General features: G+C 36.0%; 1 protein-coding gene across 4 annotated transcripts in view; it reads left to right on the forward strand.

The window, feature by feature from the left end:
- The window catches only part of BICC1 (BicC family RNA binding protein 1), a 289,154-nt gene that overhangs the window by 93,559 nt on the left and 178,025 nt on the right, over nt 1–17,570 (forward strand). For all 4 annotated transcript variants that reach the window (XM_053910294.1, XM_053910291.1, XM_053910292.1 and 1 more), the window contains exon 2: nt 11,765–11,811. Coding sequence is in view for 3 of the 4 variants with exons in the window: in XM_053910291.1 (XP_053766266.1) it covers nt 11,765–11,811 (47 nt within the window). In the remaining variant the exon portion in view is untranslated. The remainder of the gene's footprint in view (nt 1–11,764; nt 11,812–17,570) is intronic.

Genomic DNA, 17,570 nt, shown 5'->3' on the forward strand with positions numbered 1-17,570 from the left:
TTTCCCCTAGCATGTACATTCTATGCATATGCATGCAGTTTTGATATAGAATTGAGGTAATTTTGTACATCCTGTCTTATAGTCTCCTTAAAAATAATTTATTGCATTTTTAAAGGTGGGGATTTTTGTGTAAATTTTTATGTTAATTCCAGTTAGTTAAAATACGGTGTTATATTAGTTTCAGTTGTATAATATAGGGATACAACAGTTCCATACATCACCCGGTGCTCATTACAAGTGCATTCCTTAATACTCATCACGTATTTCCCCCATCCCCCTACTCACCTCCCCTCTGGTAGCCATCAGTTTCGTCTCTATAGGTAAGAGTCTTTCTTTGTCTTTCTCTTTTTCCCCCTTTGCCTTTTTTTTTTTTGTTTCTTAAATTCCACATATGAGTGAAATCATATGGTATTTGTCTTTCTCTGACTTATTTTGCTTAGCATAATATACTTTAGCTCTATCTGTATCATTGCAAATGGCAAGATTTCATTCTTTTAGATGGCTGAGTAATATTCCATTGTATCTGTATATACACTGCATCTGATTTACCCATTCTTGAATTGATGGACACTTGGGCCGCTTCCATAACTTCGCTTTTGTAAATAATGCTGCTATATAATACATCAGGGTGCATGTATCCCTTTGAACTACTGTTTTTGTATTCTTTGGGTAAATACCCAGTATTTTGACTGCTAGATTCCACAAGAGTCCTATTTTTAACTTTTTGAGGAACCTCCATCCTATTTTCTGCAGTGGCTGCACCAGTTTACATTTCCACCAACAATGCAGAAGGGTTCCCCTTTCCTCACATCCTTACCAATGCCTCTTGTTTCTTGTGTTGTTGATTTTAGCCCTTCTGACAGGTATAAGGTGATATCTCATTGTAGTTTTGATTTTCATTTCCCTGATGGTAAGTGATGATGAACATCTTTTCATGTGTCTTTTGGCCATCTGGATGTTTTCTTTGGAGAGATGTATGTTCATATGTGCTGCCCATTTTTTAATTGGATTATTTGTTCCTTGGGTGTTGAGTTTTGTACGTTCTTTATATATTTTGGATACTAACCCTTTATCAGATATGTTGTTTGCAAATTATGTCTTCCATTTCATAGGTTGCCTTTTAGTTTTGCTGATTGTTTCCTTCACTATGCAGAAGCTTTTTATTTTGATGTAGTCCCAATAATTTAGTTTTGCTTTAATTTCCTTTGCCTCAGGGGACCTATCTAGAAACAAGTTGCTATAGCTGATGTCAAATAAGTTACTGACTGTGCTCTCTTCTAGGATTTTTATGGTTTTGGGTCTTATATTTAGGTATTTAATCCATTTTGAATTTATTTTTGGGTATGGTGTAAGAAAGTGGTCCAGTTTCATTCTTTTGTATGTAACTGACCAGTTTCCCCAAAATAGTTTGTTGAGGAGACAGTCTCTTTCCTTTGGATATTCTTTCCTGTTTTGATGAAGATTAATTAATAACAACTATTAATATAGTTGTTAGCTTATTTCTGGGTTTTCTATTTTGTTCTATTGATCTATATGTCTATTTTTGTGTTAGTACTGTACTATTTTGATTACTACAGCTTTGTAATACAACTTGAAGTCTGGAATTGTAATACCTCCAGCTTTGCTTTGCTTTGCTTTGCTTTGCTTTGCTTTGCTTTGCTTTGCTTTGCTTTATCAAGCTTTGGCTATTCAGGGTCTTTTGCCTTTCCATACAGATTTTAGGATTGTTTGCCCTAGTTCTGTGAAAAATGCTGTTGATATTTTGACAGAGATTTCATTAAATGTGTGGATTGCTTTGGGTAGTATAGACATTTAACAATATTTGTTTTTCCAATGCACGAGCACGGAATGGCTTTCCATTCCTTTGTGTCATCTTCAGTTTCTTTCATCGATGTTTTCTAGTTTTCAGAGTACTGTTCTTCCACCTCTTTGGTTAGGTTTATCTGTAGGTATCTTATTTTTGGTGCAATTGTAAATGGGATTTGTAATTTCTCTTCTTCATTTTTAGTGCATACAAATGCAATAGATATCTGTACATTGATTTCGTATCTTGTGACTATTCAATTTGTTTACTTCTAGCAGTTTTTTGGTGAAGTCTTTCAGGTTTTCTATATATAGTATCATGTCATCTGCAAATAGTGAAAGTTTTACTTTTTCCCTACTGATTTGGATGACTTTTATTTTCTTTTTGTTGTCTGATTTCTGTGGCTAGGATTTCCAGTAGTATCTTGAATAAAAGTGGTGAGAGTGGACATCCTTCTTTTGTCAGTATTTCCTCATTAAGGATGATGTTAGCTGTAGGTTTTTCATAGATGGTCTTTATTATGTTGAGGTATAATCCCTCTAAACCTACTTTGTTGGGGGCTTTTATCATGAATGGATGTTGTACTTTGTCAAATGCTTTTTCTGCATCTATTGAAATGATCATATTGTTCTTATCCTTTCTTTGATTGATATTATGTATCACATTGATTGATTTGTAAATATTGAACCACCTTTGCAACCTGGGAATAAATCCCACTTGATCATGGTGAATGAATTTTTTTTTTAAGTTTTATTTATTTACTTTGAGAGAGTGAGCAAACATACAAGGAAGGGCAGAGAGAGGGGGAGAGAGCCAAGCAGGCTCCACGCTGTCAGCACAAAGCTTGACACAGGGCTTGATCTAATGAACCATGAGATCATGACCTGAACTGAAATCAAGAGTCAGACGCTCAACTGAGTGAGCCACCCCAGTGCCCCAGGGTGAATGAATTTTTTAATGCATGCTAGATCCAGCTTGGTAGAATTTTGTTAAGGATTTTTGCATATATGGTGATCAGAGATATTGGGCAATAATTCTTTTGTGGTGTCTTTATCTGGTTTTGGTGTCAGTAATACTAGCCTTATAGAATGAATTTGGAAATTTTTCTTCCTTTTCTATTTTTTGGGACAGTTTGAGAAGAATGTTGACTCTTCTTTAAATGTTTTGTAGAATTTGCCTGTGAAGCCATCTGGTCCTGGACTTTTGTTTATTAGGAGTTTTTTAAATTACTGATTCAATTTCTTTGCTGGTTATGGGTCTGTTTAAATTTTTCTCTTTCTTCCTGTTTCAGTTTTGGTAGGTTATAAGTTTTTAGGAATTTATGCATTTCTTCCAGGTTGTCCAATTTGTTGGCATAATATTCCCTTATTGTTATTTGTATTTCTGTAGTGTTTGTTGTTACTTCTTCTCTGTCATTTATGATTTTATTTATTTGGGCCCTTTCTCTTTTGTTTTTGAGAAGTTTGGCTAGCAGTTTATCAATTTTATTGATTTTTCCAATGAATCAGTTCCTCATTTCATTGATCTATTGTGTTTTTAGTTTGTATATCATTTATTTCTGCTCTAATCTTGATTATTTCCTTTCTTCTGTTGATTTTAGGTTTTGTTTGTTCTTTTTCTAGCTCTTTTACATGTAAGGGTAGATTGTTTGAAATTTTTCTTGCATCTTGATGTAAACCTGTATTGCTATAAACTTCCCTCTTAGAATGACTTTTGCTACATCCCAAAGATTTTGAACCATTGTGGTTCATGTTCATTTGTTTCCATGTACTTTATTTGTTTTTTTATTTACTGGTTGACTCGTTCATTGTTTAGTAGCATGTTATTTTATCTCCATGTATTTGTGGTCTTTCCAGATTTTTCTTGTAGTTGACTTCTAGTATCATAGCCTTGTGGTCAGAAAAAAATGCATGATGTGACTTCGATCTTTTTTTAATTTGTTGAGGCTGGTTTTGTGGCTGGCCTACGATCTATTCTGGAGAATGTCCATATGCACTCAAAAAGAATGTGTATTCTGCTATTTTAGAATGGAAATTTCTGAGTTTATCTGTTAAATCATTCTGGTCCAGTGTGTCGTTCAAATCCATTGTTTCCTTGTTTATTTTCTCTTTAGATGATCTATTGTTGTAAATGAGGTGTTAAAGTCCTCTATGTTTGTTACTATTTTATATGTTTTGGGTGCATTAATATTTACATTTGTTATGTGTTCTTGTTGGATTGCCCCATTTATTACTATATGGTGCCCTTCTTTTTCTATTATTCTAGTCTTTGTTTTAAAGTCTAGCTTGATGTGAATATTGTGAGTTTGGGTTTCTTTTGACCTCTATTTGTATGATAAATGTTTCTCTATCCCCTCACTTTCAATCTGAAGGTGTTAGGTCTAAAATAAGTATCTTGTAGGCAGCATATAGATGGATCTTGTTTTTTTTTTTTTTAACCAATTCTGTCACCCTATGTCTTTTGATTGGAGCATTTAGTCCATTTAATTATTTATTTATTATTATTTAGTCCATTTAATTATTGGTAAGTATTTATTGCTATTGTATTATTTCTTTTGTGATTGTTTCTAAAGATTTTCTTGGTTTCTTTCTTGTCTTTCTCTTTCCTGGTTTGCTGGTTTTCATTAGTAAGATATATGGATTTCTTTTTCTTTATTTCTTACATATATATTAGTGATTTTTGATTTATGGTTACCATTAAGTTTGCATATAACATCTGCAGATAGCAGTATATATGAAATTGATGGTCATTTAAATTTGAATCCATTCTTTACTCTTCTCCTCCCTACATTTAGGTATATATTGTCATATTTTTCTTTCTTTTATTTTGTGAGTACCTTAACTGACTTTTTATAGAAATACTCATTTTTAGGGGCACCTGGGTGGCTCAGTCAGTTAAGCATCCAACTTCGGCTCAGCTCATGATCTCATAGTTCGTGAGTTCAAGCCCCATGTTGGGCTCTGTGCTGACATCTCAGAGCCTGGAGCCTGCTTCAGATTCTGTCCCTCTTTCTCTGTCCCTCCCCCACTCATGCTCTGTCTCTCAAAAATGAATAAACATTAAATTTTTTTTAAATAAAAAAAAAAAGGAATACTCATTTTTACTGCTTTTTTGTTTGTTACCTTCATACTTTCACTTTTGGTCTTTCCTTTTTTCTCGCAGAGTTCTCTTTGGTATTTCTTACAGGGCTGGCTTAGTGGTCACAAATTCCTTTATTTTTTGTTTGTCTGGTAAACTCTTTATCTCTTCCTCTGTTCTGAATGATAGCCTTGCTGGATAGAGTATTCTTGGCTGCAGATTGTTCTAGTTCAGCACTTTGAATATATTATGCCACTCCCTTCTGCCTTGGAAAGGTTCTGCAGAAAAAGCCACTGATAGCTTTATTGGTTTTCCCTTGTAAGTTACTATCTTCTTTTGTCTTGCTGCTTTAAAATTATTTTTTTCTTGGGGGGCACCTGGGTGGCTCAGTCAGTTGAGCTTCCAACTCTTGATTTTGGCTTGGGTCATGATCCCAGGGTTGTGGAATTAAGCCCTGTGTCAGGCTCTGCTCTGGGTTTGGAGCTTGCTTAAGATTCTCTCTCTCTTTCCCTCTGCCTCTCTCTTCCATTTGAGCATTCTTTCTCTAAAATTAAAAAAAATTTTTTTCTTTATCACTATATTTTGCCTTTTTAATTATAATATGTCTTGGTGTGGATCTGTTTTTGTTGATTTTGTTGGGTGTTCTCTGTGCTTCCTGGATCTGGATATGTTTCCTTCCTCAGATTAGGGTGGTTTTCACCTATTATTTCTTCAAATAAATTTTCTTCCCTGTTTTCACTCTATTCTTCCTCAAGGACTCCTGTAATATGAATGTTACTACTTTTGATGGAATCATTGTGTTCCCTATGTCTACTCTAATTTTGCATAATTCTTTTTTCTCTCTTTAGTTTATCTGGATAACTTTCCATTACTCTGTCTTCTAGGTCATTGGATTTTTTCCTCTACTTCTTCCAGACTGCTGTTTATTTTATCACGAGTGTATCTGATTTCGTTTATTGTGCTGTTAGTCCTTATCTTTGTGTTAAGTGTTTCACTCATTTCTTCTACTCTTTTCTCAAGTCCAGTGAGTATCTTTGTAATCATTACTTTAAATTCTTTATCACGCATATTACTTATATCTATTTCACTTAGATCTCTGGCCGTGGCCTTGTTCTATTCTTTTATTTGGGACAAATTCATCTTTCTCTCATTTTGTCTAAGTCTCTGGGCCTGCTTCTCTGTGTTAGAAAATTCAGCCATGTATCCTACTCTTGAAGGTAATAACCTTATGACAGAGAGGTCCTGTAGTGCCCTGTAGTGTTGTATCTCCTGTTCCCAAGGGCCTCGTGCTTCAAGGAATATCTCTAATGTGTGCTGCATGTGCTCTTTGATGTGGCCTCTTCTCTACCTTGTGTTGTGGAGTTTTTTCTGACAGTCTTCAGGTTGATTCGTGGGGGATTTAGCATGATTTAAAAGTTACCTAGTTGAATTTTTGGAACAAGGTAAGCATAGGGACCTCCTGCTCTGCTACCATCTTTGTCCCATCTCTCCTAAACGTGGGAATTTTTAACTGCAAAAAACCCTGACAAAAAAACCCTCCAGTATTTAAGAAGAACATTGAAGAAAACTGTCCTCAAATTATCAGCCACTGTTTTGAGAAAAAAAATTATTTTCGACTGTTTCCCTTTTCTTAACAGGCCTACATGTGTTTTTTGTTTGTTTGTTTTGTTTTGTCTTTAGAGCAGGTGAGTTTGATTTGTTAATTGTGGACTCTGAAAGCAGGTAGGGAGTTTTAGGAAAGATGAGGCCTGAAATTCCTCATTCTTAATGTGATATACAACATTCAGAAGACACTATTCATTACTGATGTTTAAACTTGGAGTGTTTTGGTTGACTAGGGTATTTGAATGACTTTGAGAATTAAAGAAACTTTAAAAATAAGCTTAATGTCTATTTCTTCAATCAATTCTCAGAACTTTTTATGCCACTCTAGAGTGTTAGATATGAATCATGCATGTAAAGTTTTCTGGGAGTATATAGCAACTGCATCTTCTACATCTTTTTGTGATTCGTCTTTCAGTGAAGTTGGCCCAATTGTCATGGAAGTTTTCTGAAAACTGTGTTATATAGAATAAAGTATCTGGCAAAGCTCTTTAAGCATATTGATTAAGTTGATATAATAAGTGAATGTTTTGAAATTTTAGTGAAGTATTTTTGTGGGAGAATGAGGCTACCTACATGGTTACATTTATCTTTCAGGTGACCTTAACATACAACAGCCTTCTTAGTTGCAAATATGCTACAGTTGGTTTGTGTTAAGAAAAAGGGAGGAATGCCTTGAATCTTTATAAATTTGAAGTATTATTTCTCATTTATTTTATAATTTGAACTTTTTTTTTGGCTCAGTTTCCACAGGGTTAAGGGAAAAACCCATTGCCTATCACGGGAGTGTTTAAAGATACTCCATACTGTTTTTAGTCCTTGTGTTTTTAGATTTGACTCCAGAAAGCATCAGATGTTATAATGGAAAAGCATTTCAGAGTGAAAAGGATATTTAAATAAGTTTCCATATGCCCTACAAAGAATTTAAAATCGAGCTTACCCCCTCCCCACCCTTTAATTCAGTAATTAACTAGACTTGCCCTGTAGTTTGGGGGAGTATAATAGTTTACACCTGTTTCAACTTTTGCTATTTTTATTGGCTATGGCTTTTGCCATCCCATATTTCTTGTGAAGCAAAAATATCAAATAAAATATGGCAAAACATTGGAGAAATTATAATAAACATAAAAATGAATTGTTCAGCTTAAAATGTGAAATGCTTTACCTGCACGATCTATGAAGCTATGTTTCAGTAGTATTGAAGTAATTTATTCCTGGAATTCTATGTCATGAAAATAAAGACAACTGCTTTCATTGGCAAGTATAGTCCAGGGATTTTACAATCAAATGATTACATTTTGGAACATCAGGCAGAAGTCTGTTATAAAGACATTAGGAAAAGCCTGCTAAGTCATTATGTGTGTATTCCTGTTACTATGGAATATAAAAGGTAGGAGTGTATCAGTGTGTAAGAGTGTGAGGACTCAGTAGAACTGTTATACCACAGAATAGAATTAGACTTCAAAGATCAAGGAATGCTGTGACATCAAGTATGTCTTGGCTCATTTCACAGGCAACATTTGCCCCTCCAACCATAATGAAAGACAACCATTGAGTCAAGATATTATCATATCTCATGTTTTTCTTACAATCCAGTTCTTAGATGGTCTTCCTAGAAGCACCCTTCACTCTTCAGGCCTGGCAGTAGCTGCCCAGCTGTAGTGTTGGATTTAAGAGTAAAATGAGTAGCTTTTTAGTACATTGTCCCAAATGAGAACAGCTAAGTTAAATTTCTAATAAGTTTAGTTTGGATAGAGTTGTGATTGTGAAAAGATATTTGGGAAAGTTGTCACTAAAATTAAATTTTGATTTTGGCTTTATCTCACTAGTGGGAGGCTGTGAAAATATAGGCCAAGATCGTAAGTTGAATGTCAGGGCCTTGCCAATGTTGATTCACCAGCACAGGACTTAAATATTCATGGAATGAAAGAGTGAACTTTTTGTTCTTTTCTGCATCTCTAAAATGAACATATTAACCATGGCAGCTTTGCTTGCATGGGGTCAGTAAAAGTCCTTCAGGAGACCCAGCAACCCGGAAATGAGATAAGGAATAGTCACTGTAACGTGCCAATGACTGGGACTAACCATGGTTTATACCTAAGACAGTGATCTCATTAAGTATCCAACCAGAGTCTTTTTATTAGGGTAATTGTGGGCTTCAGGAATGGACATTACTCTAGATTTAGGGGAAAATCTGTCTCAGATTTGGAGTTTTTTATACATAAACACTTGGAATGAAAAAGGCCAAAGAATTTTGGTATGAGTATTTTTGGTGCTAATGAGTATCCCTGCCTCCTCTTCCCCTGGAAATCGTAAGGTGGTTAAATGTGCAGGTTTCTGTTAAATTTTAGATATTTTTCTGGAACATAGTTATAATTTGAGCCTAAGGAAATCCCACCGCCTCCATTTTTTTATTCATCCAGGGATTGAAAGGCCATTCTATGAACTCTATTTAGCTGGACTTCAAATGAAGGGGGATTTAAAGGTTGTGACATAATGAGTTTATCATGAGCAAAATAAATGCCCTAAAGGAAATGTCTGTAATGAACTATAATTGTAATATGAAATTTAAAGTGATGAATTATAAGTTGTGAAGGAGTTCCCTGTGGGTGAATCTTTCTTGCTTGATAGGCTTTTGGAAATATCTTTGATTCTAAAGTTTCTTTTCAAAGAAGAGTTTCCTTGGTGTCACTAGAATTTTCTCACATCTTTGTGCCCTGCTGTGCAATTTTCATTGCCAAGCAATTTTGTTATCGAGTAGGGCCCCTTCAATTTTTTTTTTTTTTTTTTTGCTTTAGAGATAAAGGCAGCCTAAGAGATGGCTGAGTTGAAGTTCCCCCAAGGCACTTGTTATTAGGTTTGTGTCATTAGGTTTGGGCACTGTCATTTTTATCTTGCCTAGGTTGTCCCTTTAGCTACAGTCAGCCACATTTTCCAGTTTATTTGGAAAGTATGAGCTTTGCTTTTTTGGTTCAAATTTGCTTTTTGTATTTTTAAAAGTTTTATTAATATTGACATATTTCCAGATTAGAGAGTAGAAATCATAATTTGTAGAGTTAACTACCAAGAATGTATTTGTGAAAATGTGTGCTTGAAATGCTCACATGTCTTTGCTCAGTTCATGCTGTAGAAAGTATGGTACTTGTGCAGAAAGTAAAAATAGTATTGGCATTATGTATTAGGTTTGTTTTGTTTGTGTGTGTGTGTGTGTTTGTTTTTTTGCTTCTGTAACAAATTGTCACAAGTATAATGGTTTATAACGTAAATTTATTATCTTACAGTTCCAGAGGTCCAAAGTCTCAAATGGGTTTCATTGGGATATACCAAGGTGTTGGCAGGGCCATGCTCCTCCTGGAGGCTCCAGGGGAGAATCCATTTCCTTGCCTTTCCCAGCTTCTAGAGGCCACCTATGTTCCTTAGCTTGTGGCCCCTTTCTTCATCTTCAAAGCCAGCAGTATAGCATCTCTAATGCCTTTCTCCTCTGACCTCTCCTTTCTTTGTTACATGTCCTGCCCTCCCTTTGCTTCTGTTGTCACATTGCCTTCTTGAATTCTGACCTTCCTGCTTCCCTCTTACAATGAACCCCATATGATGACATGCGGCCCACCTGGGTAATTGAGGATTATCTCCCTGTCTCAAGATAATTTAATGTAATTTGATCACACCTGCAAAATCCCTTTGGCCACTTAAAGTAACATATTCAGAGGTTCCAGGCATTAGGACATGACTATCTTTGAGAGGCTATTGTTTAGCCTACCATTAGAATACAGTTTTAAATTTTTTATTTCTTTTTAGCTCTTGTTGTCATACATTTATTCAGAATGTCTTTGGAAATCACAGAAACATGTACTCTGAATTGTTTTTTGGATGCAAACATGTGGATAAAAATACACATTTTGCAAGACTGTAGAAGGTGTCTTTAACTGTGAGATTAAAATTGGTGAAAAAATTTATATTTTAGTACTTGCTATTTTTTTTTTTGAGGGAATTTATTTGAGTTTTGAGTCTTCCACTTAACAGAATCACCTGCCACATTTCTTGGGTCATTAATAATTTTTTAAATTGAAGTATAGTTGACACACAAGAGTCTTCAATAATTTTATAAGTGTCCTGGACACACATACATGCATGTATATGCATGTACATGCAGTGCCCCTTGATAGTGTTGACCAGTAAGTGTTTGGGGTACCATGGTCTTCCAGGTTTCATTGCCTAAGAGTTCTTGCTCCAGCTTGTTTCCTTGTCTTGGCCAGTGGCTTCTCCAGTTAACCACTATTCCACCCTGCACCTGAATTTGAGACCCGTTTGGTGTTTGCCTTCTGAAAGATGCAATTTGAGGCTATTGTGAGCAAGGCGCTTTTGTCTCTTTGGTCCCTCTTTCCTTTTAGTCAAATTGCCTACTCCTCTCTACAGATTTAAAAAAAGGTTCACATCGGGTGCCTGGGTGGCTCAGTCAGTTAAGCATCTGACTCTTGATTTTGGCTCGGGTCATGATCTCACGATTTGTGAGATTGAGCCCCACATCCGGCTCTGCACTGACAGCACAGAACCTGCTTGGAATTCTCTCTCTCTTCTCTCTTCTCTCTCTGCCCCTCCCCTGTTCACACACACATTCTCTCTCTTAAAATAAATAAACTTTAAAAAAAAAGGTTCACAGAGTTGTAAGACTTTCGAATGTAGAAAACCGGGTTTCTCATGTATTTATAGGCTACCATTTACATATAAAAACAATTTGTTCAAATGTAATGACCTTTTAATTAATCTCCCATGAAGTTTTATTGTTGTCTGTGACCTTCGCTATTACTATTTAATCCTCATGTTGTTTTGTCTTTATCTTATAAATGTGAATTAAAGTGTGAATTGAAGTAGTATGATGCCAGCTGAAACCCAAGTAGATTATATAGTCTCTGCAAAGCATAGAACAAAAAGGAAGTGCTTAGAGCACTATAGTTGGTTATATTGGTAGTTGCATTTCTTCATGTAGTTCCTTAACTATGAAAGGATGAGATTATAATCATCAATGTGTGAAAAGAGAGACCTGAATCTTTCAGACCAAAAAAAAAAAAAAAAAAGTGTGAAATTATCTAAAGATGTATAATTGATTGGATTAGTGTTTTGTTTTTTACCAGCTTTGCATCAGAAATGAAGTCTGTTCTGGCAGTCACTGAGCAAGAATGGCATCTTGCTTACTTTTGTATTCTCATACCTGATACTTGAGAGGTTTTTGAATACAGAGATTGAAAAAGAAACTATTTTAAATGTGTATGTTTTTATTTACAGCTGCTGCTGAAGGAAAAGGCAAAAGTGGGGAAGACTTTTTTCAGAAGGTAAGTTGCTTTGTACTCCTGCCTTGGTGATAATTAAGGAGAAATCAGCATGTTGCAGTGGCTATACTCAAAACTCCTAAAAACTCCCCTTCCATATGAAGGGGAATAGATTTTCATGAGACAGCTGGAGACGTTTAGGGGAAAGAAAGGGTGAGATGCTCTTTGGGACATAACCATTCTAACTTCTTGCTCCTCCTGAGCAAATCTAAGGACATTTTTGCTTGGAGGCAAAGAGGCAATGAAGGCTGCCGGGTGGGCTGTCCTGATTATATTCTTTCTCTGCTGCCCCCTATTTCTTTTTACCCCTATACATACCTGACCTGAGACATGGAGAGGAATCCCTCACAGCTTTCCTCATTTCCAGTAAGCATGACCACAGGTGGGATAATATAATCGACAAAAGATGCACCTTTAGACCTGCTTGCTCACTCTTGGTAACCATATTCAATCTGTCCCTGTCTTCTGAGAGTTCTGAGTTTCAGTGAAGCCAGTCTGGCTAGTCATATATAACAAAGGGAAATGAGAATGGACCTGACTGAAAAAGGAATAAGGGAAACTATGAATAGCAGTTGATTATTTCTAGTCAGCTCTGTTTTAAAATAAGTGCTTTATATAAGGGAAGATGTCTGTCCTTTCAAAGAAATTGACTCAAGTGCATGTTCTTCTTTCATTTATTTGGATTTATTATATTTGTGTCTTTGTTGTTGGGATTCAGAAAGCATGTATGTAGAAACAAATATACAGGTGTCCTGGAGTGAAATAAAGCAGCAAGTATAGATGAAGTTAAATAACGCTGGGGAGGGTCGTCAGCCTTTGGAAAAATCAACCTGTGTGTAACCAGATGTGGCCTTTTATGGCCTCTTTATTCTCTTGCCTCTGTGTGAGCTACATGTTTTGTTTGCTAACTTTTGCATTCTCTTCCAGGAATATGTAAGCAAATATTTTCAGAGCCGATGCTTGTGTTGGCATTTCTTCATTCTGAAAGTATTTATTTACTACTTGCTTTATTCCACACACAAAAGAGACTAAAACGAACAAGGCATAGTCTCTGCCTTAAAGAAATTAGTCTGGTGTCTGACAATATTCATATAAATAGCAGGAGAGTCTGGGGCTATAGAGGGTTAAACACTTGACTGGGGCTTTAGAAGATGAGAAAGGACTTCTTGGGTTCCTGAGATGAGGTAGGCTTGGGAAGGCATTCTAGGCAGAGAAACACAATGTAAGAAGGCTAACCAGGGGTGGAAGGATTCTTGTGGCATTCACACTTCAGACCTTTGGCTTGCACACAGGACATCTGAGGAATTCATAGTTCATGGTGAGATATAATATCCTATATGATGAAGTTCCTTATTTGAATGGGGGGGCCCTTTTCAAAAGGGAGTTAAATTTTTAAAATTTAAAAATGCTGTGCTGGCAGAAATAGTTTTCCAGCCCTTCTTTAGGCTCAGGCTGTTGAAGTTTCTGTACTATACCGGAAGCTCCTTACTTGGCATTATCTCTTAGTGATTAATATCCAACATATCAGTACCTGAGCATTTCAGAATGCCCTGCCCTGCCTTTTACCTAAGGCAGGCTTGCCGTGAGGAAGAACAAAGAAGACACATAGCAAAAATGACAGATCTGCCTTGGGTTGACTGAGAAGGTGCAGATAGATGTGATCTGTGGAAGGATTTTATTTCATTGTTCTTTAACTTGTGGATAGATGGAAAAAGCAGATTGTTCAGCTTTGTGTGACTGAGACATTTTAAAAGCTGAATCAAAACACGGTGTATGTGGTCATAAAGGACCTTCATTCTTAGAAGATTTGCTAATATTTATCACTCTTTGTGGAGCCATATATACATTCCAGCAGTTTAAACAGAAACACATGTTTGAATCCAGGAACATGTGTGCGTCCACCAAACCACGAATTGGAATCATAGATTCCATCCTTGGTCACAGGTTAATGAGGTCCTGAATAACTAAATGGGAGTAATTTACATCTCTTCATTTTCTTCTTTAGTTCAATAGCGTGTCTTCCTGATAAGTGTCCATACAGGATTTGGATAAACACCCTCGGGAAAAAAACCTGTAACTTAATAAAAGGCAAACACCCCAAATTCCAGAAGAGTACTTTTCAGTGTTTTGACCAGACAGAAGTAGACACTATGGTTCATCTACAGTAGAATGAAGTAATGGAGAAGTATGGAATTGTTCTCCAAGAACTTGCTTCTAGTTTCACACGTATTTCAGTTTCACATAATGGCATTTTGGAAGAATTTAAGAACAAGAAATAGGCCACATTGCTGGTCATTAGCATCTGTGGGAAATTAATTTTCTTTTCTCAGAGTAAGGCAGATATGAAGGCTCCATATGCTTATTATTAAAATATGTTTTGGTTTTCACTCTAGGTGTGTATCACAAACCCAAATTAAAACCTCTCTTGAGTTGATTTTAAAACTTGACCACGCTTATTATTTTATAACCTCTAAGTCTGGAAGGCTACCTTCCTATCTTTATTCTGGCTTTCCCTAGAGAGGAGATTGGAGGAGTATGAGACTTTTATATGTCACTTTGTTGTTGTTGTTGTTGTTGTACCATTAAAATATATGTAAAATCATATACTAAATCTATTCTCATGAAAATATTTGAAATTAAAAATAAATTTAAAATATCATTAAGAAAAAAAAAACCTTTAAGAATAAGGATTGGCAGATTCCCTCAAAGGTTTTCAATTGTAGCTTAATGACTACTAAGATCATCACATACATTGTTTCAGATTTGGAGCTGTAGCAGTTTATACTTAAATTTCTCCTATAGAGTCACATTTATTGTTTCAGAGATTTACCTGGTTTTCTATATGCTCTTTTACTGCATGTGTTAGGAATATTTTATTTCTCCTGATGCTCTCTTAGAGCAAAAGACTAACCTGGTATTGCAGAGAAACCCAATAATTTAGTGGCTTAAAGAACAGAGTTATTTCCTTTACTTTCATGTGACATTGTAAGGAGCATATTCCTGCTTCATGGGTGGCTCTGTCCCATGCTGTCAGTTAAAGACTCACATTCCTTCTAAGAAGTAGCTCTGCTACTCCTTAGGGCATGGATCTCATCTTTGTGGTTGATCTGGGTGAGTGCCATGTTCAAATGTGAGCTGGGAGAAAGAGGAAGAGTATGAAGGGGGTGTGCCCCAGTCTTAAAGCCTGAATGTGGTGTATGTTACTTCTCATATTCCAAAGGAGAAAACTTAGTTATGTAGCCTTCCCTAAATGTAGCAATGGACAGGGGGGAGGAGGAGCATATGGAAGGAGGATTGATTTTGCAAGCACTATCTACCAGAAGACCAATAGTTATGACAAAACTATTTGTGTGTGGTCAAAGTGTAATGTCTTCCTGTGGTGTGCTTTGAAACCTTTTGTGTTAGTTTGTTAGGGCTGCTGTAACAGTGTACTGCAACCTGGGTGGCTCGAACAGCAGAAATTGGCTGTCTCACAGCTCAGGAGGTAGTAGTCAAAGATCAAGGTGTCAACAAAGTTGGTTCCTTCCAAAAACTGTGAGGGAGAATCTCTTCCATTCCTCTCCCTGAGCTTTTGGTTGGTTGCTTGGCATCTTTGGTGTTCCTTGGCTTGTAGATGTGTTAGCTCTATCTCTGCCTTTGTCTTCACAGGCATCCTCCCTGTGTGTGTCTCTGTATCCAAATTTTCTCTTTTTTTTTTTTTTTTTTTAAATTTTTTTTTTTTTTTTCAACATTTTTTATTTATTTTTGGGACAGAGAGAGACAGAGCATGAACGGGGGAGGGGCAGAGAGAGAGGGAGACACAGAATCGGAAACAGGCTCCAGGCTCCGAGCCATCAGCCCAGAGCCTGACGCGGGGCTCGAACTCACGGACCGCGAGATCGTGACCTGGCTGAAGTCGGACGCTTAACCGACTGCGCCACCCAGGCGCCCCCAAATTTTCTCTTTTTATAAGGACAGTGGTCATATTGGATTAGGGCTCACCCCAGTGATCTCATCTTACTAATTATATCTGCAGTCACCCTGTTTCCAAATAAGGTCACATTCTGAGGTGCTGGGAATTAGGATTTCAACATAAGAAATTTTGTGGGGCACAATTCAACCTATAAACACTTCTTTTTTTTTTTTTTTTAATTGGGTCATATTCTTTTTATTTTTTATTTATTTATTTTTTGAACTTTTATTTTTTATTTTTATATAAACACTTCTTAATGGAGGAAATCATTCTGTAGAAAAATTTACTATAATTAGAAAAAAATTGCTAAAACTGTAAATGTTATTTATCACATTTTCCTCTGTATATTTAACTGCCTAGTCGTTTGTACTAAATTTGTTTTTTTTCCTTATTACAAGTCATTTCTAAATTGTCTAGAACAAATCTATAATTAACACACAAGAAGGATTAAAAAAATGTAATCTGTCATCCCATCCTTGAAAGAGAACTACTGTTTATAAACCCTTAGCATTTTTTCTGTGTATATTAAAAATGCATATAAAGTGCTTTTCAAAAATATTCTCTGATTGGCTGATGGAATTATAAATCAGAATGTTTTCATTGGATACATTCCAAATGTTTTCCTATGTGAATACTTTGCAAGATCTCCAATAATTGTACTTTTTATTCTTTGGCTTCTAACTATACTTACAAAAGGGAGGGAATGGATACAACTTTATCAATATTCTCTCTAGTTCATTTTCCACCTCTCATGGCAACTTTAATTGAAACACATGGAAATGATTCTGCCAGGATTTTTACAGCTCTTTGGGCAGTTGTTCATGGCTTACTCACTGTCTGTCCTGTTTCCTTTTAATCAGTTCTTTTTTTTTTTTCCTTGTGAAATAACTATGGCCAGATCTGGGAGGGGAAAATGTGTTACAGTGTATTAGGTGGGGATGAGTGTAGTGATTGTGCTGCAAATGTGACTCATCAAAGCACCATGCTTTATTTAGGAATCCTGAGTCCCAATGGCTGAAGAAGACTAAATCCAGTCAGCATCATAATTGAAAGCCAACTTTTCCATTGCATCAGATTATATACATTATTTCTCCCCAAAGTATACATCACACATTTTTAATGTAGGGATATTTTTATAGTCTTAAAATGTGTCAGTTTGGAAAAATGACCCATAAACTATGGCTTTTCATGAGAGCTAACAGTAAGACTAACATAAATAAGATACTATTTGGTGGCTTATGTAGTGTATTTTTAGTACCCTCAAACTCATCCTTTTAATTCAGACAGATTACTTTTGTCATTTGAGACTGGAAAGTAGGAAGTGTTGTCTTTGGGGGAAAATTGTGGAAGGAGTATTTGTTTCCCTCTACTCTACCAAATGAGTGTTTCAGGTGATCTTAGATGAGGAATTCTTTAATCTTTTTACTGGGGCGGGGGCTAAGGCAGAAATTAAAGAATTGCTTCTACTTTTTCGACTGGTCATTATTTGTGTATGTTGAATAGATCATATTCCTCTGGTAATAGAAATAAGTTTGGGTTTAATTATTTAAAAATGAATTCAATTAACTCACACATGATATACTTTCTCTAACACTGAGAATTTATACTTAAACAATTTAAATCAAATTTAATTAATTAAAATGTTTGTTTATTTTGAGAGAGAGAGTGTGTGCATGTAGGAGCTGGGAGGGGCAGAGAGAGAGAGAGAGGGAGAAAGAGAGAGAGAGAGGGAGAGAGAATCTCAAGCAGGCTCTGTACTGTTAGTGCTGAGCTAGACACAGGGCTCCATCCTATAAACCTTGAGATCATG

This window comes from Panthera pardus, unplaced genomic scaffold (assembly GCF_024362965.1).
Source record: "Panthera pardus isolate Hobbes unplaced genomic scaffold, ASM2436296v1 HiC_scaffold_22, whole genome shotgun sequence".
NCBI classification, from domain to species: Eukaryota; Metazoa; Chordata; class Mammalia; order Carnivora; family Felidae; genus Panthera; species Panthera pardus.